The following is a 27,717-nucleotide window of genomic DNA, read 5'->3' on the forward strand; positions in this document are numbered from 1 at the left end:
ATCATATAATCTGTCCTGTCTGGCAACTTTTTCAATCAGAATCATGATCTGTATGCATTGTTGTGTTAAACACATTTGCTTTTCCAAGACGAGCGATCTATAGGCTCATCTTTTTCTTTTATTATTCATGTGTACATGTACAATGCAATGATACCAGAACTGATAAGTAGGGAAAAAAGATAGAGAAAAGAAAAAAGGGGAGAAAATAAGAGAAAAGACGAGTACATCATCAATTGCTGCACCTGCAAGAAAACCCAAAAAACAAACTTCACCTGAAAAAACAAAGCAAAAGAGGAAGAAGAAGGAGGGAAGCCCTAGATGAAGCCCTCAAAAGCTAAAGGGCAAGAGCTCCAGAGAACCAGAAGTAACGGGGAACCCACCCCGCCAGAGCCCATCCATCCCAGCACAAGCCAAGAACCGGGCCCCAGGTGCCTGACAACTGCCTGACACCCAGCTGAGTAACCCCCACCCTACATGACCATGTTCTACAGGAGTGCACCATGAAGCCCTGCTCTAAAAAAACAACAACATAGATTTAACACTGTTTATGAAGCTGCATTTAAGAAATAAATGTTTAAAGTTAAAGGTTTTTGAGCATGTTTAGTGCCATCTTGTGCTGGAACAGAATGTGACCTCACTGGGTTGGTTGGTTACTATTAATAGGCTCATATTAGTTTATATGAGCTAACTAGTCAGAAAACTGAGAGCTCCATGGAAAAAAAAAGCTAAATAAAGCTAAAAATCAGCCTAAGGTGGTCACTTTTGTACTGCCCTTGGCTGCAGCAATGAGCTTTATGCCATTAAAACCAACGAGGAGCTTAATCTCAAATGTTCACGTTTGTAGAGCGCTTTATAAATGAGGAGAGCCTGTTTGAGTCAGGTGCACCAATGGTTTACTGGAGAGACAAGCTAGAGTCAGGGAGGCAGCCAACTTTCAACTTTGTGAACACGATAACATCAGAACAATGTGGGCTAGGATGTTTAAATTCATACCAAAAATGTATCTAAAAATCTCTGATGAGTTTGAATCTTTGCAATCTTGACCTCAAGATCAAGGTCAGAGATAAAGTTTTCTGAAAATATGGTGAACATGAAAACAGTTTTCCACTTTGCCTCAGTCCATTTTAAAAGAACATGCCCAGAGAAAACTGTGGCATGTTCACATATGGTTTTCTCCTTGCAGATAGACGTTTAACATGCTTTTGTCAATGGCACAGTGAACTGTGTTCACAAATAATGATTTCTGGAAGGCTCCATGAGCTCCTGCAGTCTTCAAAGTCATCATAATTTTACTTTGGGGAACATTATTCTGAAATTTGTCCACAATTTGCGGAACCCCCCCTCCTCTTTTTTTTTTTTGTGGATTGGTGAACATCTACCTAGCTTTACTTCTGAGAAACTCCACCTCTCTAGCATGCTCTTTTTTTACTCAGTGTGTTACTGACCTGTTGCCAGTTAACCTATTTAGTTGCAAAATGCTCCTGTGGCTGTTTATTTTGCCAAACTTTTGCTGCCCCTGCCTCAACTTTTCTGAGATGTGTTTCTGCCATCAAATCAAAATGATTTTCAGTAAATACTAAAATGTCTCACTTGATGTTTTCTATTATGGATAAAATACAGGTTTATGCAGTTCATGAGATTTGCAAATCATTACATTCTGTTGATTGTGCTGCATATCAGTAAAACCCCCTTTTTTTCTTTTTTTAAATTTTCCTCTTTGTTAATCAACCACGAACATTTTTTGAAAGAATTTGTCATACAGAGTCAACTGGGTTCGCCATTGAAGTAAAGGTTTTAGTCTCTTCCTGTTCAGAGTTGCTCTGACAGTTTTCTGTAAGCTGAAATCAGAGGCTGGTTTCTCAAAGGCATGTTAGCATGGTCATCAGGTTTAGACCAGTCTTAATTATTTCCAGAACTTAGGCTAAGACTAAGGCTAAGTTCACACTGCAGCCTGAAGTGACCCAATTCCGATTTTTTGTGAAATCCAATTTTTTTTTTTGCGTGGTCGTTCACATTTCCAAATATATGCAACTTGGATGTGATCTGTGTGTGAACAGCAGACGAACCTGAAAGTGTCCTGCATGCGCAGTAGAGGACGCGATAACGTCACATGTAGCGAGCACGCTCAATGTTTGTGGAAGTCACGTTTTCCTTCCCGCGTAATGGGACGCAGAATAGTGACGTTTGTCGAGTATCAATGACGTGCAGGTCGGATGAATGCAACCTGGCTGTACACACTCAGGTCGCATTTGAAAAGATCGGATACATATCGGATTTAGGACCACATATCCAAGTGGCCTGGGTTGCATTTGAAAAAATCCGATCTGTGTTGTTCAGACTGGCATGAAAAGATCGCAGGGCGAAAACAATCGGATTTGGGTCACTTCAGGCTGCAGTGTGAACGTAGCCTAAGTTGAAATAAGCTATGAATTTGAAAAAACCTATGGGTTATTTCAGATTCTTCATTCCATATTTAGTGATGATGTGAACAAAATTCCATTGTGGATACAGTTCTGTTGATCAGTAAGCTATATACGGGCAATGTATGTTGTAAGTGAACTGGAATTTTTGGTTCAGCAGGTGTAGGATCACAGTCTGCTGGCATTCCAGGTGTGGCACATCGCTCTACAGAAACCTTTGTTCTCAGTGAAGGCAGCGTGCAAAGTATGTGATACAACCAGTCTGTGGGCTACTCTTCTTTGTAGTGGTGTTGTTGGTCCATCAGGCCTGATTTAGACTTCTGCAGGGAATCATATGTAGGCGTTTCATGTCGTTGCTCGTGTTGTCTCAAAAAGTGATTGCCAAAAAACTGATTTCTGATGTCTCTATATATTGTTTATGTGTGGAATATCTTGGCGTATATCGGTAAACAGATTGTAGTCAACTGGATTTATGAAGGGGTTGTATATAAAATAAAGAATTTACCTGCTTTGCAAGTATCTTTATGACATTGCATTATTGTACCTACATTATAAATCAGTCCAGTCCATTTTGCTCACTTAAAGTATCTTTAAACAAATATAAATTTACATTTGTTGCAATTTCTGCTGCCCTCTTGGCCACATCTCTCTTGAAAAAGAAATTTTTAATGTCAATGGTGCTTTTTTTTTTTTTTTTTTTTCTTTTCTTAAAGCCTGTCATGTCTGGTAGATCTTGCAAGCAGAACTGTGATCTGAATGCGTTGTTGTGCCAAATATATTTGCTATTTCAAGATGAGCTCTATAGGTTCTCAATAGGCTCTTCTTGTTGATGTTTTAACCCTTTATTTTATTTATCTGAGTTATTTTTCCACATACTATGTAACAGCCAGAGCTGACAGGCTGAAGAAGAGGAAAATAAAGAGAAGAAAAAGGGAGAGAGAAAGGGAGCAAAAAAAAAAGGGGAAAGAGCACAAGTCTATTAATCAGATACTTCATCACTTTAACATATAAAAAAATACTATCAATACTTGCAAAAATAAATTTGTGTGTGAAAAACAAAACTAACAAAGCATGTTACGCACACCAACAATTTTGTTGAGTTGTGATTGAGTGGGCGTTTGTGTCTGTGTCATGTTTGTGTCTGTGTCATGGAACGTACTTACCAATGAGGGCAAAACGCTGCAGCTCCACCCATCAGAAGCCAGAGGCAGGTACGGAAAGCCCCCGGAACCCCAGGCCACCAGCAGCCCACCAAGAGCCAGGAAGACCCCCGGCCACTCAGTCCAAAGACAACCGCACACCTACCCCAGCAGACGGGAGAGGGTGGTCTCAGACGGAGCCCCCCCAGTCGAGGAGCGAGGGCTCCAGGGAACCCAAGGCGATGAGAAGCCAGCCCCCCCCCAGCGGCCAGCCCCCTGCTCTGGCCGGCGGCAGGGCTCCCGGGCCCACGGCACCCAAGGACCGCCCGACCCTCCACAGAGCCCCCCCCCACGCCGAAGAAGCCAACGCAGCCCCGCACCGCACCCCCAAGGGGGGCAGGCCAGCACCCACGCCAGAACACCCAGCCCCACCCAGGAACCCCGAGGCACCCCCATCCCAGGGGGGTAGGGGGGAGGAGGCAACCAGCAAGGAGCGGCCAGGAGGCAAGGCACAAGGCCCAGACCCAGGTCCAGCCATACATACAAACACACCCAGACACCCGTGTACACATTTATACACAGATACTCATACATGCCCATACATACTTACCCACACACAGATATGCCATACATACACATTCACTCACCCACCCATACTCACGGAGACGGTGACAAATACACAAAGACACACATTCATCCATAGCTACCCACCCTCTGAAGGCGGGGCAAGTGGAAACCACCCCAGGGCCAACAGCGACCCCAGGACGCCACCAGCCCGGTCCCCAAGGAACCACCCGACCCCTACCCCGGGCGAGACGCAAGAAATCGGGGTGTAAGATGACCCATCCACCCCTCCTCCTCCCCAACTTGTAGGTCTATGTGTTAATGTTTGTGAGTGAATGAGGTGTATATGGTGCAGTTAAAATTGAGGGGACAGTTATGCCACAAGCGCCAACTATTGGTCGTCAGCGCTTGCCCACACTGCCCCCCCAAAACCCTCCATGTCTAAAGTGCAAATAAAATTTGGAGACAGACAGTGACGAGGATCCGAGTGGGGCCACCTCAGCGGCCCATCTCATCAACCTCTGAGTAACATGCCTGCCCCAAAGGTCCTATGTGTATCAGGTTGTAAGTGTGTATGTGTTGTGAGTTATAATGACTAAAGTACAATTAAAACGGAGAGGCAAGTGGTGGTGCAGCTCTCCACGTGGCCTCTCCATCCTACATCTGTGAGTGATGTGTATTCTGTGTGTGTGTGTGTGTGTGTGTGTGTGTGTGTGTTTGTGTATGGGGAGGGGGGGGGGGCATATGACCAGGAAGAATCCTGGAAGAAGAGAGCCAGCTGTCCGCTGGCTCAATAGGCACCCCGACCTCCCACACCCCAGCACAGGGCAGGGGGAGGTGAGCCCGGGGCCGCGGTGACAGCATCCCGGAGCACTGCAGCACCCGAGGTTGGCGCCCTCGCCCCCACTGCAGAGGGCGGCCCGCTCCTCCTAGATGCCCATTCACTCAACAATAGACACAAACAGGCGACAGGACATACTGGCCTGGGCATGGAAATGCAGTGCCCAGTCCCCCCCAACCACCCCACCGCGGCCCCATCCCCCACCCAACCCCCCTGCAATGCAGGCACCCCAGGGCCCCAAAAGCGTAGACCGGACATCCCGACGTCAGGCCAACCCACCCCACCCGGCGGCGCGGCCGGGACAGCAGAGGCCCCCCCCGCGCCAGGGGGGGCCCACCGGGAGCCGGCGCGGCCCCAGCGCCGGGGCCCCAGACCCCAGCCCCCAAGCCATACAGGGAAGACCAGCCAACCGACCGAGGGCCGGCACCACCCCCCCAAGCACCCCGCCCACACCCCAGGACCGAAGGCAGCACCATCCAAGCCCCCACCACCATCAACCAGGACAGGCACACAGACATCACCAGAAGGTCGCCCCAGGACCCCAGCCTCAGGAGGCTACCAGCTACCCAGGCCCCCGGGTAGCTGGTAGCCTTTTTTTGCGTGGTCGTTCACATTTCCAAATATATGCAACTTGGATGTGATCTGTGTGTGAACAGCAGACGAACCTGAAAGTGTCCTGCATGCGCAGTAGAGGACGCGATAACGTCACATGTAGCGAGCACGCTCAATGTTTGTGGAAGTCACGTTTTCCTTCCCGCGTAATGGGACGCAGAATAGTGACGTTTGTCGAGTATCAATGACGTGCAGGTCGGATGAATGCAACCTGGCTGTACACACTCAGGTCGCATTTGAAAAGATCGGATACATATCGGATTTAGGACCACATATCCAAGTGGCCTGGGTCGCATTTGAAAAAATCCGATCTGTGTTGTGCAGACTGGCATGAAAAGATCGCAGGGCGAAAACAATCGGATTTGGGTCACTTCAGGCTGCAGTGTGAACGTAGCCTAAGTTGAAATAAGCTATGAATTTGAAAAAACCTATGGGTTATTTCAGATTCTTCATTCCATATTTAGTGATGATGTGAACAAAATTCCATTGTGGATACAGTTCTGTTGATCAGTAAGCTATATACGGGCAATGTATGTTGTAAGTGAACTGGAATTTTTGGTTCAGCAGGTGTAGGATCACAGTCTGCTGGCATTCCAGGTGTGGCACATCGCTCTACAGAAACCTTTGTTCTCAGTGAAGGCAGCGTGCAAAGTATGTGATACAACCAGTCTGTGGGCTACTCTTCTTTGTAGTGGTGTTGTTGGTCCATCAGGCCTGATTTAGACTTCTGCAGGGAATCATATGTAGGCGTTTCATGTCGTTGCTCGTGTTGTCTCAAAAAGTGATTGCCAAAAAACTGATTTCTGATGTCTCTATATATTGTTTATGTGTGGAATATCTTGGCGTATATCGGTAAACAGATTGTAGTCAACTGGATTTATGAAGGGGTTGTATATAAAATAAAGAATTTACCTGCTTTGCAAGTATCTTTATGACATTGCATTATTGTACCTACATTATAAATCAGTCCAGTCCATTTTGCTCACTTAAAGTATCTTTAAACAAATATAAATTTACATTTGTTGCAATTTCTGCTGCCCTCTTGGCCACATCTCTCTTGAAAAAGAAATTTTTAATGTCAATGGTGCTTTTAACCTGGAGAAATTAAGGATCTATAAAAGTAATTTTGCAAAAAAAGTGATTGCAGATTCCACTGGAATTTCTTTTTTTCTGCCTCAAAATGACTTCATATCATTCATGAGAGAAATATTTGTCATATGTTTGACAGATTACTGGCCAACAAGTCAGTTCAAATACCACCAATTGTGTTTTGGCAAATACCTGAAGTCACTTTTTGGCAGATGATCATAAATGTTTGGCACAACATTTGTTCTTCTGCTGGTGCACTACCAACCCTGAGGTCATATTCTGCCTTTTTATCCACAGTATTCCTGACTTCGCGCCACTACCCATAATTCATAGCGGAAACCGGTAGTTTACTTCCATTTGCGCTGTTGTTTACGGTTGCGGGCTTACACATTTGCTGTTCATTTAAACATTTTGACACTGCAGTTTCTTTTACCTGGCCTAAATGGTACCACATCGGAGGTGGATACATTGCAAGTATGTTTTAAAAAGCAGCGAGGTAACAGTGCCTCACCCATCACTTGTGTAAATGACATGAAATTATGGCCTGAAGTCAGCTACATCGACATTATCAGTTACCTTGTTTTTTCCGAAGGTTGTTATGGCGGGGAATCACGTAATTATAAATGGACTAGTTCTTATATAGCGCTTTTCTACTCAGATATGAGCACTCAAAGCGCTTACACAACACGTTTTACATTTACCCATGCACACCCGTTCATACAAGCACTTCCATGATTAATTAATTAAGCTAAGTGCTTTAATTATTTAACATTCCCTCACATTCATACTCCGACAGAACGGTCGGAGAGCAACTTGGGGTTAAGTATCTTGCCCAAGGATACATTGGCATGCAGCCTGCAGTAGCCAGGAATTGAACCACTGACCTTCCGATCAGTAGGTGACCTGCTCTACCTACTGAGCTACAGCCACCCCAATATATATAAGAGCACCAGATTACCTTCAAAGCAATAAAATCAATAAAGTAACACTGAACAAACAAGGCAACGTTGTTTTCCTTAAAGCAGCTGTAGAGCTGAGCCAGCGCATCAGCCAAGCTAAGCGCTTAGCATGGGTCATGCTAAGGGAAAGTGGAGCGGTGGAGACAGTCAGCTGTTCCTGTATCGCTGATTAGGGAAATCATGTAGTGATGCTGCAGCTATTCTGTGGAAGGTAAATCACTGATCTGGATATAAGAGTGTTCAGATCACTGAAACAGAAACACTGGACTGGCTGAAAGCTGTGATCAAGGAGACACGCAGCTGTCATCTTGCTAACTGCTATGTGTTACATGAAGGCAGGCATTGTTTAAGCTTTGTGTAGGCTGTATACTGTAGTGTCACACTATAAATAAAATAACATAAAAAAATAAGAGGCTGTACATTAAAGGAAAACTTAAAACATAAGGAAAAAATACGGTAATAGGATGTGCAACTGGGTAGTATAATTTGGGGGAAAAAGAACAAATTTACAGAATAAAATAATGTGGAAAAAATGTACAGACTGATGTAGTGACAACCGACAACAGCACAAGTTGAATCCGAGCTCATGTTCCAACTAATAAAGCCGCCTGTTACAGCACAAAGTAACTGAATTTTGTCATTAACTCTGGCTCTAACTTTGGGTAACCGGAAGTATAAAACCGAACAGCGGAAGTAGCAGTCTGTCATAGCAGCCTACGTGTGCTCTTCCAGAAACCCGTGGATATGTGGTGCCAGTCGATACAAATAAAATGTAGAGATTTTCTCCCTCCTCGGTCTCTACTCTGTGTTGCAGTCAGTTTTTGGGGTGAGGAGGGACCACCCCAGGTTTTTTTTCATTTTTTTGTACATTACCTTATGTCCATTTAGATTGTCTGTGTAGATTCTCAGTTATCCAGGTCATAGTAGTCTCTGGAGCTTGAAAAAAGGCGACTGGACTTCTTTTTGTTTCTTGAAGACGTCTCAACCCCCATTCACACCTTTGTTCCAGTGACCTCAATAGGCCACAGGAAACAATGGAGCGGAGTCCTAAGTTGGTTTCAACTGAAACCACTGATTAAATATGACCCACGCCCCCTTCACACCTGGGCACATGTGTTCAAGCACATGATCAATAGAGGGTCATAACCACCTCCAGGGGACTACGCCCACAGGGGTTTAAATACCTGGGTCTCTCCACCATTTGGTTGAGAACTGAAGAAGCCTTTCGGATGAGAGGTGAAACGTCTTCAAGAAACAAAAAGAAGTCCAGTCGCCTTTTTCAAGCTCCAGAGTCCATTTAGATTGTTCTAGTAATCTCCCTCCATGAATTGCTGACACACGTGAGTCTTATACTGAGGTGATGGTTGTTATTCCTCACTCATCAAGTCAAAAACTGAACTGGCTCACGGTACTGAATAGGCCAACCCCAATGGTTATGGCTGCCTCGAAAAATGAAATGTAGAAAACATTTTCATTAACCAAATTAAAAAAAAGGAAAAATAACTAAAACTATATTGTGGGTTTACAAAATTAACTAAAACAAAATTAAATTATAGATAAAATGACCTTAGTTTTTGTTAATTTATTTAAAACCCTTGTGGATTAATATGAAATCTATGGAAACTTGTTTCCATAAAAATCACCATCCGTAACTTGGAATTTGGAGTTGTTTTCTCAAAATTTTGAGTTAATAAGTTGAAATTTGGAGCCGTTTTCAAGAAGAGCATTTTCTTCTTGAATCACCACGTTTTGCCACCCAACTCTTGACAAACTTTATAATGAGCAACAGCCATATGCACCCAAGTGTTAAGGAATATGGACAGACGCATATTTAAATCTGCAAAGGTTTTTAAAAACAGTGTTCACCCTGCAGGTCTTACAATGCCAGAAGCATTTTGTGTGGCTGTGACACTTCTCACAAGATCACACATGTGAACCCCTGATTGCCCTTCTATCAGTAATCATCTTGTGCCTATCATTCTGAGATACATCTGATGCACGGGTCAGTGCTGTTAAATAAGTTCTTCTTTTTTCTGTTCTTTTTAGGCATGTGCGTCATAACATCCTCCACAATCAGATCCTTTAGTAAAACTGAAGAAGCTAGCCATCTGATTAATACACAGGTTCATCCTGATTAGCATCATTAGGCAAACATAAAGTCAGTACATTCTTTTCACGCTCACCCTGTCTCACAAGTGACAGGTATCGCTGAAGAATGCCAGTGTACTTGTTAGCCTTCTCATAAACAACTGTCCAGTCTGACAGTAGATCGGTTTTGAGTCTACACCCATAGGGGATACCTGTTGCAGCTACAAAGTTCTCTTTTCTTCACATTGGCACTTACTGATCAGGTGGTTGATGAAGGACCTCCAGCTGTTTCAAAGTAAAGGAAAGGAAAAAGCCCTGCTGCTTTGAATGCGAGAAAAACGTTTCCTTTCGCTACATCCGAGCTCACCTTCTCGGTAACGGCTCCGCCTTTTTGCGCTTGCTGCATGTGCACAGACTGCACGTAAAACAGCTGCTGCTGTTGCTGAAACACGGTGAACATAATTTTGTAATGCTTTTTATCTTGACGCTTCTGTCTTCACGTTGTTGGATATATTCTGAACCAAATAAGGTGTGTGTGTAATGTAATCACGGAAATGCATCCTCACGTCAATGGAATTGATAAGCAGAATCGTTAAGCAAGCAGACTAACAATTCCGAGGAATTGAATTACTGGGAACTGGTTCTCTACCAGATCCGGTTCTCGATTCCCATCCCTAATAACCAAGTAATTAGTCCATCCATTCGCTTCCGCTTATCCTGTTCAGGGTCGCGGGGGGGCTGGAGCCTATCCCAGCTGTCATAGGCCGAGAGGCAGGGTACACCCTGAACAGGTCGCCAGCCTGTCACAGGGCTAACACAGAGGGACAAACAACCTTTCACGCTCACATTCACACTCTCATTCACACCTATGGGCAATTTAGAGTAGCCAATTAACCTAACCCCAGTAAGTGCATGTTTTTGGAATGTGGGAGGAAACCGGAGTACCCGGAGGAAACCCACGCAAGCACAGGGAGAACATGCAAACTCCACACAGAGAGGGAGAGGTGGAATCGAACCCAGGCCTTCCAGATGGTATTCTAGAAAGGACATTCAAACAGGAACAGTTTACAGACATACAGTGTCACGGATCCGCTGTGTAGTGGGCAGACGAGGTAGGTAGAAAAAACAGACTTTATTTGACGTAGTGCAAAATGGAACCAGGAACAAGACCAGCACAGAAAACCAGGACAACAAGGGAAACACTGAGGAACACGGGAGGGACACAGCACGGGAACACTTGACGCAGAAACATCAACGACGCGACAGAGAACGAATGGAAACTGAGGGTTTAAATCCACAAGGGGTAATCAGGGCAAGAGGAAACAGCAGGAAACATCTGGTGAGGCAAATGAAACTAACACAGGGGAAGCAAACTAAACACAAAGCACAGGGAAAACCAGACTGTCAAAATAAAACAGGAAGTGATTAACCAAGGTACATGCAGACTCAACATGGGGAACTGCCATACAGACACAAGACCATAGATACAGGGAGAGACAGGGACAAAGGGAACAAGAATCAACACATACTGGGGACAAAAACTCAGGAAATATGAAACTCAAAACACAAAATGCTGGGCAAATGGCCCAGACCGTGACATACAGTGGCTTGCAAAAGTATTCATACCCCTTGAACTTTTCCATATTTTGTCACATTACAACCACAAACAAATATATTTCACTGGAATTTAATGTGAAGGATCAACACAAAGTGGTATACAGTTGTGAAGTGGAATGAAAAATTATACATGATTCAAAACATTTTTTACCTATAAAAAGCTGAAAAGTGCGGTGTGCAAAAGTATTCAGCCCTCTTTTCTCTGAGTGCAACCAATTGCATTCAGAAGTTGCCTGATGACTGCTAATGACTAAAAAGAGTCCACCTATGTGTAATCTAATCTCAGTACAAATACAGCTGCTCCGTGACGGCCTCAGAGGTTGGTTAAGAGAATATTGGAGAGTAAACGGCATCATGAAGTCCAAAGAACACACCAGACAGGTCAGGAATAAGGTTGTGGAGACGTTTAAAGCAGGCTTAGGCTATAAAAAGAGTTCCCAAGCTTTGAACATCTCACGGAGCACTGTTCAATCCATTATCCAGAAATGGAAAGAGTATGGCACAACTGTAAACCTACCAAGACAAGGCCGTCCACCTAAACTTACAGGCCGAACAAGGTGAGCACTGATCAGAGATGTAGCCAAGAGGCCCATGGTGACTCTGGATGAAATGCAGAGATCCATAGCTCAGGTGGGGGCAAGAAGAAAGCCATTGTTAAAAGAAAACCATGAAAAGTCCAGTTTGCAGTTTGCCAGAAGCCATATTGGGGACACAGCAAACATGTGGAACAAGGTGCTTTGGTCAGATGAGACCAAAATTGAACTTTTTTGGCCAAAATGCAAGATGCTATGTGTTGCGGAGAATTAACACTGCACATCACTCTGAATTAGGGATGGCACAATACCAAAGGCGAGGAGTATCCGACTGATGTCCCCGCATTTAGCCGGCAGACCATAGATGTGAAAGGAGGGGGGCAAAAACTCTGAAGTTCAAATTCCATAGAGGTAGATATGTGGCATTTGGGAGTAGTACGACCCTGAGACCATCAGAAGAGAACTGTGTGCAAGAAGGATGCACAGATAATGCATGAAGGTCACTCACTCGCTTTGCAGAAGCCAAAGCAAGAAGAAGCGCAGTCTTGTATGAGAGAAACTTCATATCTACAGACTCAGTGGGTTCAAAAGGTGGGCCACAAAGGGCATCCAGCACCAAAGTCAAGTCCCACAAGGGGACACTGGACTTAACCACAGGTCCCAGTCGGCGAACCTCCCTCAAAAAGCGCATGGCAAGAGGATGTGCACCTGGTGTCACCCCATCAAAGCCAATATGACAAGCAGATATAGCTGCTAAATACACCTTAATTGTAGAAAAGGAAAGACCCTTATCTAACAGCTCCTGCAGGAATGTCAAAACATCCACAATAGAGCACTGGAATGGAATAATGTGCCGGTCATGGCACCATTGCTCAAATGCTCACCATTTGTATGCATACAAGCCTCTAGTGGACAAAGCCCTGGCACTCTGTATTGGTGCCACTACACTTGGGGGCAAACCCTTAGCTATCAAATTTGACCTCGCAACAGGTAAGCATGCAGCCGCCACAGTTCTGGGCGTGGGTGAATCACTTCCCCTCCTGCCTGAGAGTGGAGGTCCCTGCGGAGAGGAAGCTGCCAGGGCCTTGCTGCCAACAGGCTGATTATTTCTGCATACCATGGCTTCGCTGGCCACCAGGGGGCCACCAGAATCAGAGAGAGGTGCTGACGACGCACTCTCTCTAAAACAGGTTGTATCATTTCCACCAGGCAAAAAGCACACAGGAGCATGTCTGGACATGGGTGAGCCAATGCATCCGTCCCCAGAGGTGCATCGTGGTCGGTTATGGAGAAGAACAGGGGGCAGTGAGCATTCGCTCTTGAAGCGAACAGGTCCACCTCTGCCCTGCCAAATATGTCCCAAATCTGGGCCACATCCAAGGGGTGCAACCTCCATTCTCTCACCAGGGGACCTCCGCTGGAGAGAAGGTCCGGTCCTAGGTTCAGACAGCCCAGAATGTGAGTGGCTCTCAGCAACAGAAAACAAACACTGCACCATAACAGCAGAGAGTGAGACAGCTTTAACAGGGGAAGGAAACGTGTCCCTCCCTGCCTGTTTATGTAAGAAACCACCGTTGAATTGTCTGTCCGGACCAAAACATGCTGGCCCATTAGAACTGGACAAAAATGCTTGAGCGCTAGAAAAGCGGCTAGCAGCTCTAAGTGATTGATGTGCAGCTCGCGCTGCAGTGCAGTCCAGACTCCTCTCACCGATGCGCTGTCGCACAGAGCCCCCCACCCCCTCAGGGAGGCATCTGTGGACACCACCTTGCAAAAAGAGCCTTGATGCAGCAGACCGGGCTCCTTCCAAGGGCGGATTAACATGCAAGATGCGGTTATCGGCAGTCTCCTCCACAGGTGGCACGACGCACACAGACGGTGAGAGAGAGTCCGTCGCTGGAAAGCTCTCATCAGCAACAGCCCGAGTGGCACTACGGCAATCATAGATGCCATCATGCCCAACAACCGTAAGATTGTTTGGAAACGCAGTCTGTGTCCCAACTGAAACTGAGTGAGGCAGTGGTGAAACGTGGCTACTCTGTGCTCTGACAGACGTGCTCGGCCGGGAATAGGACGGAGCCCTCCCCCTTTCTTTGGAACGACAAAATAGCGGCTGTACCAACCTCTGTCCGTCTCCGAAGTGGGGACCACTCGTATTGCTTTCTTCTGCAGCAGCGAGTCTATTTCCTCCCTTAGTATTGTCGCTGCTTCGCTTCTTACAGTAGAGCTTATTATACCGCGGAAGCGAGGCGGCCTGGTCCAGAACTGTAACTGGTAATCTGTGGCAACAGTTTTCACCACCCACGGAGAGGGGGCGCAAGCGTGCCACTGGGTGAGGTGGGCCGCCAGTCGGCTTACCTGCAGCACTGTAGGTGAGGCGATGTCACCCCCCAGTGTGTCTGCGGGGAAAGGTATGACCTGCCTGACTCGGCTCATTTGGCCTGCAGGCTGAGGATTTGCACTTGTTTGCAAATATGCATTCTTTATTGATCGTAGTACAGGAACATGTACACTTATTTGGTTTGTAAGACGCACCTTCATTGGGGCCTAACACTGAAATACAGGAGGAGAACTTGATGTGGTCACCAGAGCATTTAAGCCAACCTGAACAAAACTTACGCAGCACCATTTGTACAGCAACAGATGGGGGAAGCGGCATCTCTCTGCCGCTGGAGCCCCTCTCCACTCAATTCCAGAGCTAGGAGGGCTGAGGATTCTTCCTCCTGGGCACGGAATCCTTCCTGGGTCCCGAAGGTGGGCCTTTGTCCAAGCCGACTGGCGTGGAACTCGACCCGGCGGCTGTGTTCTCGCTGGTGGCGCCCCCACAGCAGCTGTGGGCGCCGCTCTCTTTCCAGTGGGCAGAGAAACGGCGGGCCTGAAAGAGTTAGCTGGTACGTCTGGAGGATAGTAGCGGAGCTCATGGCGCGGGCAGCGCCTGCCTGAACCCGATAAATCTTATCCAACTGAGACGCGGAAAATCTGCCGTGCTTGGACAGGAGAGTTGATGGGCCAGCCACACCATGGTTATGGGGCAGGGCCAGATAAGCTGCCAGGGACGGCTCCATCGGAGGTGGGTTACCTAAGCCAGCCTCCTCTGCGCAGTGAAGTTCCAGATACTGTCCATAGCCGGGCACAGTGATGCGGGTAGACAGTGGTTTGCTCCATGAACCGGTCAGCTCGGAGACAAAATCTGGGAACATGGGAAGTCGGTTTCTGACCGTCGTAGACTCGGGTGGGAGGAAATACCCCGTGAACTGTGACGGTTTCTGAGTTGGCGGAGGAGAGGCCCAGTCCACCTGCAGCTTATTCGCTGCACGGTGAAATAGCAAAAAAAGAGACATGTCGTCTCGGTCGGCCGGCGCAGCAGTGGCGGCACACTGAGCCGATGACAGGCTCTCCTGGTCATCCTCCGACAAACCATGCAAATCCAGGCCGATGTCCAGCAGGACCTCGTCATCCTGGCAAGCGACTAGCTCAGACTGAAGCTGGCCAGCGCTCTCACATGGTTCCGGCTCACTTTCGGCTAACCCATCAGTGTCCTCCATATGGTCTGCCCGGCTAAATGCGGGGACATCAGTCGGATACTCCTCGCCTTTGGATCCAGCGGAAGCCGGGATCCCAGACTCGGAGAGGAGGGGGTTATGCCGTGCGACAGCTGTCCTTCCCAGCACTTTTTCCACAAACGTCACCCGTCTCTCCAGGGTCGAGCGCCGGAGCTGGCGACAAAGTGCACAGACATCGGGCTCAGTCAACGCTCTCCTAGCGTGGACAATTTCCAGGCAGACGGGGCATGCGTCGTGCTGGTCCTTGTCGTGCAGAGAGAAACCGCACCCCTGAGGACAGGGGCAAACAGAAGATTTCTGCTCTGCTTGCTTTGGTTTAGTATTCATGCTAAAACGCAAAGCGAAAATGCTGCACTAGAAGACTCAAAATTAGCGCTCTGCGGGCAGTCCACACACCAACTGAGCGGTGGGGCTAACACCAACAGGGGCAGACAAAAGAGCTAACTAGCAGCAGCTAGCTAGCTCGCCTCGGCAGAGGTGTTCTTAGCGAGGTGAAGAGCGTAAGAACTGAGGAATGACTGTGGTGACAGTGTTATATATGTGCGGGCGGAGCCACGCGTCATCACAGGTCATTTGCCTTAGAGGCGTGAATAGAGGTGTCTTCAGCAGGACACGCGAGGGTGTGATATCCCATACTATATGTGTTGTACCGAGTGAATCGACTGAAAGGAAACCGCAGCACTGCATACAGGAGAGAAACTGAAGCCAAAGTATCGATCTCATTACACTGATATTGATCAATACCAATACTAACGTTGGCAACCATATTATCGATATTAGGATCAATCTGCCCACCACTAGCTCAATGTACTAATGGCTGAGAAACAACTTACTTACTTCTCTGCTGTTACCATTGGTGGTGGCCATGGTAACTTCAGGGTTCTAGCAAGAAATATTTCTCACGCCAGCGCTAACGCTAATGCTAATTAGTAAGCTAATGCTAACCGCTAAATGCCGCTCCCACTTGTTAATTGAGTAATGGGGCCTAAGATGTAACTGGAAAGCAGTAATCAGTTTTTTTAGATTGAGAGAATGATCATTTTTGCATATAATCCAGAAGTTATATTTATATGTCAAGCATTTAATGTGTCCCAGAGTGCCGTTTCCTTCCACTGTGTTTGCAGAAATCACATAAAAAAAAAAAAACATACACAACAAAAACATAATCCAGATTCCTCAACTGCTAAAAGCATCTTCTACATTTGAATATCAGCCACCATGTTGTGAGCATAAACTATCACGTTTTTAATGCAACAATAGGAAGTGACATCATCTTGCTGGGAACTGTAGTTATTTTATTCTTGAAGGCCTCTCATAGCTCTACTGGTGCTGAAAACTAATGTTTGACTATGGTTTTCTGAATACAAGTAGGGCTGCAACTATCAATTATTTTAGTAATCAAGTATTCAGTTGATTACTCCGTCAATTAATCAAGTCATTGGATAAGAAACAATTTTTCATTTTAACATTTCATCAGCATATTTTAACTTCCGCACTGCAGATGTTTCTCTGTGTGAAACAAACAGGGTCGATGGAGCAGCTACAAAGTTCTCTTTTCTTCATGTTGCTGATCAGGTGGTTGACAAACATTTTGACGGATCCCCTCTGTACTGAAGGGGGGGGGGGGGGGGGGGGGGGGGGGCACAGAATGATTGCTAGTGCTAATGGCAGCCCCCCCCTTTCCCCAGTGCACTGTGGTTATAGGTCTGTTCTGGTGGCTACAGCTGACGTAAGGAAAAAAATAACAGCTGACATCCTCTGCACAACACTCACGCACATTCAAACATGCGCACTCACAGAACAGAGAAGTGGGGGCGTGGAAAAACATCTCAGCGATCCACTCGTGTTAAAGGGTCTTTTTGGGTTTTTTTTTTTTCCCCCAAATGACGGAAATCCGTTACAGCGATGGAGAACTAATGTAGAGGAAATGCTCTGCTTACATGGAGACACCTGAGCTGCAGAGTTGAAACGAAACATCAAAGCAACAAATTTGTGTCGAGGATTTTTAATAATCGAATTGTGTTACTCCAAGAATTGTTGCAGCCCTAAAACTTGCATAAAATTTTTAGTTTGTGTATCAAAATACATGAAAGTTGGTATTTACCTTTCATGCTGGGATTTTTTTGTTGAATCGGAAGCCTGAAATTTTCCTTTGATCTTCATTTTCCCTCTTACTTCTCCTCGTGTTCATGCCGGTTGTTATTTCAATTTATGTAGCACACGCATGACCATAGTGAGATCAAACGTACACATTGTGAATGAAACTGTCTGTGCTCTGTGGTAGATTGCAAACTAGGGTGAAATGATACAGGCGTAAGCAGCAATAATAGCAGCGACCTAGCCGGGGCGGAGTCTGTGAGGTGAGCTCCTTTGAGAGGCAGAGGAGCGCAATCTTTGTTGGATTTGGATCAGTACATTTTGCATCCAATAAAAGCAAAGATGTTAACAAATAAATTGGACAGTATTCTGGCAATTTAGTGATATTTTCAGAGCTGTGGTCTTGACTGGTCTTGAAATAAAATCCCGAGTCCGCAATGTCTCAGTCCATGACAAGACCAAGACCATCAAAAAGTGGTCTCGAGACCAAGACTGATCTCGAGTACTACAACACTACGAAGGGCTATTGCCAAACACGTGCACCTTCATCCTATATTCCATGATTTCGTCCTTTGGGTTGTTGTTCTGGTACCAGAGGAACCGTAGGAAGTTCCTGTGGCTCTCTTGCACAAGAAAGCAGTGGAACATTTGTTGTATATCTGCTGTAACTGCCACTGCCTCTTCTCTTTAGCGGACCAGTACCCCCACAAGACTGTTGTTCATGTTTGGGCCTGTTAGCAGTACATCGTTCAAAGACACTCCCTGGTACTTGGCGCTAGAGTCAAATACCACCCTGATTTTCCCCAGTTTCTGTGGGTGGTAAACGCTGAAAAAGGGCAGATACCAGCACTCCTTCTTTCCCAGGGTTGGAGCTGGCTCTGCATGGTCTTTATCAAACAACCCCTGTATAAAGCCCATAAAGTGTCCTTTCATTTCTGGATGTTTCTCTAGGGTGTGGAGGAGTGACTAAGCAACTGGAGGCTAAGCTCCTATTATTAGGAAGGCGGGGTCTTAGTGAACAGAAAGGAAGTGGAGCTGTCCAGCTGTTTGTGCTGTCTTGGTGGAAGCCTCGTTCCATAATTTGCAAAAATGGTTCTCGAGAGAAGGAGCTAGCTTTTCGTCCTTGTCTGTTCACTGAAAGATAGATTCCCCTGTTTGACGTGAGCTGCTACTATCCCAGGATTTACTAAGGGTCTGAAACTGCTCCCCAACCTGAAAACTATTTTGACAAGGTGGTAGGAGGCTGGGACGTCCATTCTCCAGCACACAGGTGTTGTATGTACCCACGGCAGTTGGCTTGTGGGCTCCCCCCAGACATCCTTCACCTACAATAACCAATAAAAATGTCTGTCTCTGTGTCAAGAGGTTGAATTCTACCTGCTAGATGTTTAAGATGGGGATGAGCTAATGCAACTTCTGGGGTTGGGATTTCTGATTTGTTATCTGGCAATGTGTCACACTCGAGCAATGAGGGGAGAGGTTAGTTCAACTGACTATCTACTGACTGGATGACAAAGTTATTGGCTATGGACATGGAAACCCCGGTACATGTCTTCAGTGTGTAAGGCATTACTAACCCAGTCGAAATGTTCAAGGCGTCGAAAAATGCTGACCTAGCTAATGACCTGTTGCTCTGGTCGTCTATGATAGCATAGGCTTTGATCTTCCTGTCTGGGTGCCCCTTTGGATACACATAGGTGAGACATATTTTTGCACAGGAGCACCCCCAGCGGTGTCTCCACATATTTGTGTGCACGCTGAGGTAGTAACAGGAGTGGCTATATTCACCCCGCCACCATGCTCCTTCTTTTGCTCCCCACCTTGGCCTGATGTAGTGCCTTCAATATGTGTGTTTTGTGCTGTCCAGGGTGCTGGACCTGCATGAAGTGCTGCAATGTGTTTGTCACTATTGCACTCTGAGCATGTGCTCTCAGCTTTATAGCTTCTCGCTTGATGCGTGGATGAATAACAGCACCGGAAGCAAATGTGTTCTCTGAGGTATGCTTTGTGCTCCTCTCATGTTCTCTCTCTAAAAGCTCTGCATCTCTTAAGCGGGTGCAGCTTTTTGTGAATGGGGCATTCTTTGTGAATTCATCGGTGGTGGATGGTTTGTGTGGTTTATTTACGTCAGTTTTGTGAACTGTGACAGGGTTTTTGGGATTTTCGAATCTACTGCTGTAGCTGTTGCGAGAGGATGAGGTGGGAGCCGATACTTGGTACTTAAAACTGGGGTCGTTTCTCATTTTTGCTTCGTCTTGAATAAAACGGCAGTAAAATGAAAATGGAGGGAAGGTCACATTGTACCTTTGCTTGTATTTTGACCCTTCTGACATCCACCTGTCTTGCAGATTGATGGGAAGCTTTTCTACAACTGGGGCAATGCTACGCGAGGTGTTTAAGTATACTAAGCCAGGCAAAATGCCATCCTTAGCTGCTACATCAATCTCTGACAATAAGTCGCCAAGCTCTCTAAGCTTTTGTGGTTCCCTATTTGTAACTCTGGGAAAGGGGTCTAATCTTTCCAGAAGAGACTTTTCTATCACCTCTGGGGTACTGTAGCTTTCCTCTAATCGAGCCCAAACCCTGCATAAACCTTCCACTGGATTATTGAGGTGCACTGAGCGGATACATTTACGGATACATACATGTTTAGAGGACTCGTCCCCTAGCCATCTGGTGAGCAGATCTAACTCTTCACAAGGCTTCACACCTAACCCCTCTGTTGTGTTGTTGAAAGAAGCTTTCCATGCCCAGTAGTCCTCTGTCTTGTCTGTAAACCTTGTTAGGCCATCTGTGACTAAATCCCTTTTTGCTAAATATCTAGCCAGGTTAACAATGTCACTGTCTCCGTGTAAAGTGTTATACAGATTCGGCTGGCGTGAGGGACCGTATGGAGCAAGGGAGCCTTTTGGTTGAGCCTGTCTTGTACTCACATTCTCATAGTTGTATGCCTGTGTGGGCATGAAGGGAGGCAGATGAGTACTAAACTCAGTTTGGATGTCCTGATGATAAGCATGAAACTCATGTTCTCCTGGTTGCGCTGGGCCTGGAACTGTGTTTGTTATGTGAGGACACCTTGGTTGAACTTGATATAGCCTCTTTCCCACAACAGGGTTCCGGAGCCGGTGCCTTTATTTGAACTGTTAGGCGGGTTTTCCATCACGGAAGCACTCGGTGCTTGGCCGAAAAACTTGTTCAACTCCCCACAAACTAGCTAGTCTCGAACCAAGAACGCGTGACAAAAGTGGCAGAAGGGCGTGACTATGCCATCTCGACATCAAGTTTTCTACCATATTACATGTGTATTACATGAGAGAAGCAAAGCGATTTTCCCGGCTATGAATTAGGTTGGGCTCTAAGGCTGAACTTGCTGCTTTGTATCAGTTCATATCACAGATAAAAGGACGCAAAGTGCATACTTGTCGTCTTGCTCTAATTGCTCTCTGTGTTTACTTCTGTGCTGCACACAGATGCTGCAGTAGTTTGGTTTGGACCGTAAAACTTATTTGCAGCACAACAAAGGGGAGCGTGTTCTCCCACGTTTGTGCGCTTTGGCTTCCGTGTCCAGACGGGGACCCGCCCACACTCATACGAGTTCACAGAAACATGGGCCCGTTCTTATGCGTTTCACCGGTTCATTGAAACCAGCACGAGCACTGGCTCCTCGGCGGTGGGAAAGTAGCATATTTGGAGTCATATTGTTCTGTATCCTGGTGATCTGGTGATTGGTTGAGGTAAGTAATTAAACTGCAGTTGTTTCCTTGTGCTGAGGCAGGAAGTTGACTGAGCATCTATGGAGTTAGTTTGACCTTTTGTGGGTCTACACTTTGTTGTTCTGGGATAATTGGGAATTGGGAACTGAGAGTCTCTTCCGCTGTGGCTGCTGACTCAAAAACACTGGCTTCAGCAAGAGCTGCTTGTGCTTCCTTCTGTTCTCTCAGTGCTTCTAATGTGGCTGTTAATTCTGCTTGCTTAATTTTTAAGTTCATCTCTTTGCCTGCATACTCTGCTCTGGCATGTGCAGCTTCAGGCTTTGCACATGCTTCGACTGCTGCCATTGCAATTCTTGTGCTAGATGATCTGACTGACCCCGAGCAGACTGACCGGACCTCCAGCTTGTCCTCTTCAGATGTCTGTTTCGTTGTGGCCACTGTGGTGCGCACCGTTGCTTGTGGAGAAGCCTCTCTGCTATATCCCCTTGGACTATCCATCTTCTGCGTAGCAAACAGTGCAGCCTTGTACTGCGTTCCTTCTGGAGCAGCCTTTTTACTATTCTGTCCTCGCTCTGGTTGCTAGACAGATAGATAACTCTTCCCAATGATGAAGCATGAATAGTTGTCATTACTGAGCTTTATTCAACACTCCATTGGTCGGAGTAAAACTGCAAAGGAAGAAATCCAGCCAGGGGCGTGGTGGCCATTGGGAGGTTCGGGAGTTTTCCCGAACGGCCGGTCGTTTCCAGGCCAAACCAGCTGGTGATCAGAATTTTTTTTTTTGCCCAATTAAGCACAGCAGTGCTCGCGCAGCCACAGGTGCAGACAGTGATGGTCGGTCGTGAACGTTCCGGCTCTAAGAGCTGGCTCTTTGAAGTGAATGACAGGAGCTGACTCTCGTTCATCAGGAGGGGCTACAAACACAACAGCCCAGCAATGTTAATCCGGCCTTTAAGTCTGACGTCATTTCCAGGGCCAAATGCTCCTAAATAAACAGCAATGGCATAACCAATGACTGTTCACTATTAAAGATGATTGTAACATACCTTATCAACTGCAGCTATTTCCGCTTCTCATCAGTAAAATGACAGCTGAGTGTGTTTTTTTTAAATAAATATTAGTTTTCGTCAATGGCCCTTTTTTTCATGACGAAAACGAGACAATATCTAAAAACTTCCTGAAAGGATAAAAAGGATGACGAAATTAATTGACACTTTTGTCAACAAATCAAAACCAGACGAAAATGCTTGTCTGGGAGTACATCCAATCAGAACTGATTTAATTTTGTGACAGGGTGGGACAAGTTAGGAAAACACCCAATCAAATGCACAGTTGTGCAAATTTGCTCTAAACCCGGGAAGACCAAACTAGCCTGTGATCTGTCGTTACTTCCAATAGAACTAAGTTATGTAAACAATGTCAGCAGGGAGAAAGAAGAGCCGATGTATGGACACATTTGTTCTTTGACGTTGTGACAAACAAAACGATGTGTAAACCATGTGGGGTGACTATTTCGTGTAAAAACACGACAAATCTTAAACATCTGGAAACCAGTCACCCAGATCTCCATGCAAAGGTAAGCATTTTAATGTCATGCAGGGTACAGTGTTTTTCCCAATTTAGCGTTTGTGTTTAGAGAAAATCACCACACCGCGGTGGATTAGCCTTTCCTAATCTCCTAATTAGTCAACTAAACTGACTGTAGATTTAGTCGACTGTATTCTTATGATAATTTGTCGACTAAAACTATTCAGATGACTAAATTATGACTAAAACTAAATTACATTTTCGTCAAAAGACTATGACTAAAACTAAATCAAAATTTGCTGTCAAAATTAACAGCAGCCCAGCCAGCATACCATTAGGAGAGGTGAAGTGCAAGACACCAGCTTTTGCTGCTCCGTTGTACAATCAATAAAAGGCCTCTCCAAACCAAGCTCCCGGGCTGAATTTCAACCCCAGCCCGCCACTGAATACAGCACATCAGGATGTTGAAACAACAGATGATGCTAATGCCGCTAGCTTAATGCTAAATATGCTAACAGATCGGATGCAAATAAACAACATTTCCATCGCTCCAAAAATATCACAAACAAAGTTAGCTGTCCCTTTGTAGATATGCTTCTACATGAGAAATAAACACTTTTATGAACTTACAGGCTGTGCTCCACCTAAACAAAACCGTGAACGAAGCACATCGCTAAACAGGAAGTGCTGAATCCGTGACTTCCGGTTTACCGATTTCCAGAATTAAACTGAATAAACAATGTAAAATACAACAAAGTAAACAGTGTCACACTGAACAAACAACAATGGCTCGTAAGGAGCCAGAACAAACAGGAACTCACTGCCTGAACCACAGACAAGCCACTCAAACTTGACATAGGAAAACATGGGAGAGAAAGCTAGGAAAAATAATATAGGCAACTATATTAAAGAAACCCTATCAAGAACTCAACTGAAAATAAACTGAACCCAAAAACTAAAGGCTCAAGACACTTGAAAACCTAATATAACAACAACCTAAGAACACAATAAGACTTTAAGTAATGCACAGAAATTCAAAGTCCAAAAAACTGTAAGTTCGAGACCCAGGACCACGACAAATATAATAATATAAAATGACAAACACATGCATACATATGATCTCCAAATACAAAAATCAACATGAGACAAATTTGTATGACTGGGAATATACTCCTTGACACAACCATAAAAAGATAAAACATCCATCCATTCATTCATTCACTTCCGCTTACCTGTTCAGGGTCCCAGGGGGGCTGGAGCCTATCCCAGCTGACATGGGGCGAGGGTGGACCCTGAGGTGTACCAGGCAGGGTACACCTTGTACAGGTCACCAGCCTGTCGCAGGGTCAACACAGAGAGACAGACAAAATCCACACTCACACCTATGGGCAATTTAGAGTGGCCAGTTAACCTAACCCCAGTAAGTGCATGTCTTTGGACTGTGGGAGGAAACCAGAGTACACGGAGAAAACCCACGCAGAAATGGGGAGAACATGCAAACTCCACACAGAGCGAGAGGGAAGGGCCTGGGCTAAGGTGGAATCGAACCCAGGCCTTCCAGATTGCGATGGCCACACTCCAGCAAAGTTGGTAATTCCCTTATGCACCATTCATACAAATACCATTATTTTAGTTTGCAATAAATTGGTTGGTTTAAATGCATTTGATCTATTTATAAGCGTGCACATTTAGTTCATTTTTGTTTATGCTCATAATTAGTTTGTTTCTTTACGGTACTTACCTGCTGTGATCCTTGGGAGTTGCCTGACAAAAGATGTTGGCCAGGGCTGACCACACCTGAACATGATGGACAAATTGGACTGCACCACCAGTTACTGTAGAGGGGAGGGACTTAGAGTTTCTTTACCAAAATAAAGCTTTCCATTTAAGTGAATAATTTGTATTTGGGAGCTTTAACATTTTGCTTTTTTGGGGGTTTTTTTGTGTTTAGTTTATTAACAAACTTAGCTGTATTGTGGTGTTTGGTGTAATTGGTGTATTCTGTTTAGTTACCCCTATTGTGTGTTAGTGGTGTGATCAGCCAGCATGTCATTTCTTAGGTGGGTCAGTTATGTTTTGTTTGTGCAGCTAGTTTGTTTGTGCACATTTTTGCCTGAGTTCAGTTTTGTTTCTTTGACCTCTTTTATGAGCTCAGCATTTTGTAATTTTGATTTTTTTTTGGGTTAAAATAAAAAACCCTATTTTTCTAATATTTCCTGTGACTCCTCTTGGTTTTTGACTCAGTCCCCCCCACAGATGGTATTCTAACTGTGAGGCAGCAGTGCTAACCACCACGCCACCGAGCTGCCAAAAGATAAAACATTATATATGGAATTTAACTTTATAACAAACAAAGAAAAACCTAAAATAAAGTTATTTTGTCCAGTGCAATTTACACACAGTAAGTTTTTACTGTAAAATAACATTTTACAGTCATGTTAAATGTCAAGTCAATATTACACAGAAAGACAGTCTAATCTCACACTGTTTCTCTGTCCCTGTAGTAATGCTGTCATTTTTTACTAAATCTGCTATTTTACTTAAATCATTGAAATCTGTTCTGTTAGCATTTGATTAATAAGTTATGATGTGAGGTAAAAACAGAGGGGTTTTGTTTCTTTGACTCACTCAAACGTCATCCAGACTTTTAATGGCTTCATATTTTGAGATCGTTTTCCACTCATTGGGAATCTCTCCTTTGCCCTGGAATTTATAGTGCTCTTCTGTACTGTTTATAGGGAACAATTTCCTCTGAGTCATGATGAGGCTTAAAACTGTCATCACTTGCAACTTTTATTGTGCAGAAATTGATATTGAATTCCACTGTGCCTTTATTTTGCCATTCTTTGAATCCTTGAGGTTGATGTAAAGGGACACTGTGGTCATCAGGACTGGTGTTGTACAAACAGCTGCACAGAATGGACACTTTACCCAGCAGCATCTACACAGCTGATCAATGAGGATTTCATCAGGCTTCAGCTTGGATTCCTTCAGCTTATCCAATGAGAGGCTGCTCATCTGTTCAAAGATGGATGCAAGCCTTTCCTTTATCTCTTCCTTCAGAAACTCAAAATCATTTATGTCACTGAAATTTTGAGAAGAAATTATATAAAGTGTTAGCTAATCTTGAGGAAACCAGAAAATTCTTTCAGCCACATGTCTGTATTTCCTCTCTGAATTTGGACTTTCTGTGTTGCAGTAAATAAAGCTTGACTCACAAGTGTGTTAATATCATCAATGTTCTTTTTGAGTATATTCACAGTTTCATCTTTGTGATCTATGAAGATGTATTTCTCTACTTTTCCTTTTATAAAAGCTTCTGTTTGTCTTCTTGGATTTCTGATGTAGGTGATGAAATCACCAGTCTCCTTTCTCAGCGAATGACTTCAGCACGTTTCTCCAAGTTTAGCCTGTTCCCACTGAATGCTGGGAAATTAGACCTTATTTCTCCAGCCACACCAATGGCAGTCTTGCTACAGACAGCCTCAACAGTGGAAGCTTTCAGCTTTTCATGATCAAATCTGCAAGTACAACAGCAGATGAGCTTCCTTTGCAGAAGCTGTGTAATACTGAGTTTTCTTGCTTTCTAAATAAGTGAGTGCATCATTGTTCATTTTGAATTTCTTCTGAGAGTCTAGCAGCCAACTCTCTGCTCTGCAAAACACATACAGTAAAGTACAGTAAAGTGTATTTACTCTCTTTCTGAAATTTATCCACTACTTCTTTTACAGTTTTGGCCACTTCTTGCAAGTAAGTTGATGAGTAGCCTCTTGTAGCCACAGGCTTGTATCTGATTGCATCAAGTGAATCCTTTTCAGCTTTGCTAATGAGCGATCTAATCTCTTGTTGTTGTTGCAATGGAATGTTTGATGACAGAAATCCCAGAAATTTTGATGGTTTTTACATAACCTGAATACCAATCAATCAATCAATCAGTTAACCAGTGGCATCCACCTTTATCTGCCACTTTGTTTACATTCATTTATGAGAGTCTCTTCAAAACCAAGTTCTTCAAGGACAGTAAATTGATCTTTTTCCAGGTTAATGTCTTCAGCAGGTTTAGTATCTGCTGTTAATTCAGTAACCCAGCCTCTCCAAACAGAGCTGAAGTGTTTTTTAAGCTCCTCTTCATCTTTGGCCTTATCCTTCAGCTGCTGAGCGAGCTCTTTGCTCTTCTGTAGCAGCTTGTCCTCAAACTCTGTCTTCTTATCATCCAGCTTCTTACGAGCCTTCTTCTGCTCAATAACTTCATCCAGTTTTCTTTTCACTGTGCTCACCTGTTCATCACGAAACTCTTTGACTTTTGTTTCAAATCGGCCTCTCCACTGAGCCAACATTTTGTTCTCTTTGTCATCCTCAAAGTATGTTGTCATTTCACTTCTGATTGTTTCATGTGTTTTGTTTGATTCTTTTTTAAGACAAATCACCTCCACCTTGTCAAGATTTCCATTTTCAATTTTGTTATGAAGTTGGTTTTCAATGGCCAACATGTTGCTCCTCAGGGTCCAGGTCCAGTTTCCATACTGAGCCTCCAGTTTTCTGTACACTGCAATTTCAAGTGTGTTTTTAAAACTGAAAACAAAGTTTTCATTCAGGAGGGCCTTCCACAGGTCCTGAACTTTGGCTTTGAACTGTGACAGAGTGATCCCAGGAGACTCTGAAGCTTTAGAGAGGATGGTGTCTTTCAGTTCTTGGATGCTCTCACTGTAACCTGGATTTGGAGGAGCCATGGGTGGACTGCCCTACCACAGCTGGGCACAGTATTTCACATCTTTTTGTACATCAAATTCAATGACATCACTGAAGCACTCTGCACTGTAAACTTCCTCTTCAATTTTTCAATTTTATTTATTTGGGACAATGCACATTAATAAAACAATCAATACTTTGTACAGATTGTAAATGAGCCAGATTATAGCATATTTGCTAATTTGCATCTGTAGTCCCTAGGCAGA

At 44.8% G+C, this 27,717-nt stretch overlaps 1 protein-coding gene and 1 pseudogene across 1 annotated transcript; both read right to left on the reverse strand.

The window, feature by feature from the left end:
• Positions 1-12,831: 12,831 nt before the first annotated feature.
• LOC115787198 (uncharacterized) lies at positions 12,832-14,298 on the reverse strand. The gene has a single exon (XM_030739781.1). It carries the CDS (start codon positions 14,296-14,298, stop codon positions 12,832-12,834), a length of 1,467 nt encoding a protein of 488 aa, XP_030595641.1.
• An 11,092-nt stretch (positions 14,299-25,390) lies between these two features.
• Positions 25,391-27,492, reverse strand: LOC115787199 (interferon-induced very large GTPase 1-like; annotated as a pseudogene).
• Positions 27,493-27,717: the final 225 nt, after the last annotated feature.

This window comes from Archocentrus centrarchus, chromosome 10 (assembly GCF_007364275.1).
Source record: "Archocentrus centrarchus isolate MPI-CPG fArcCen1 chromosome 10, fArcCen1, whole genome shotgun sequence".
In the NCBI taxonomy this organism is placed as follows: Eukaryota; Metazoa; Chordata; class Actinopteri; order Cichliformes; family Cichlidae; genus Archocentrus; species Archocentrus centrarchus.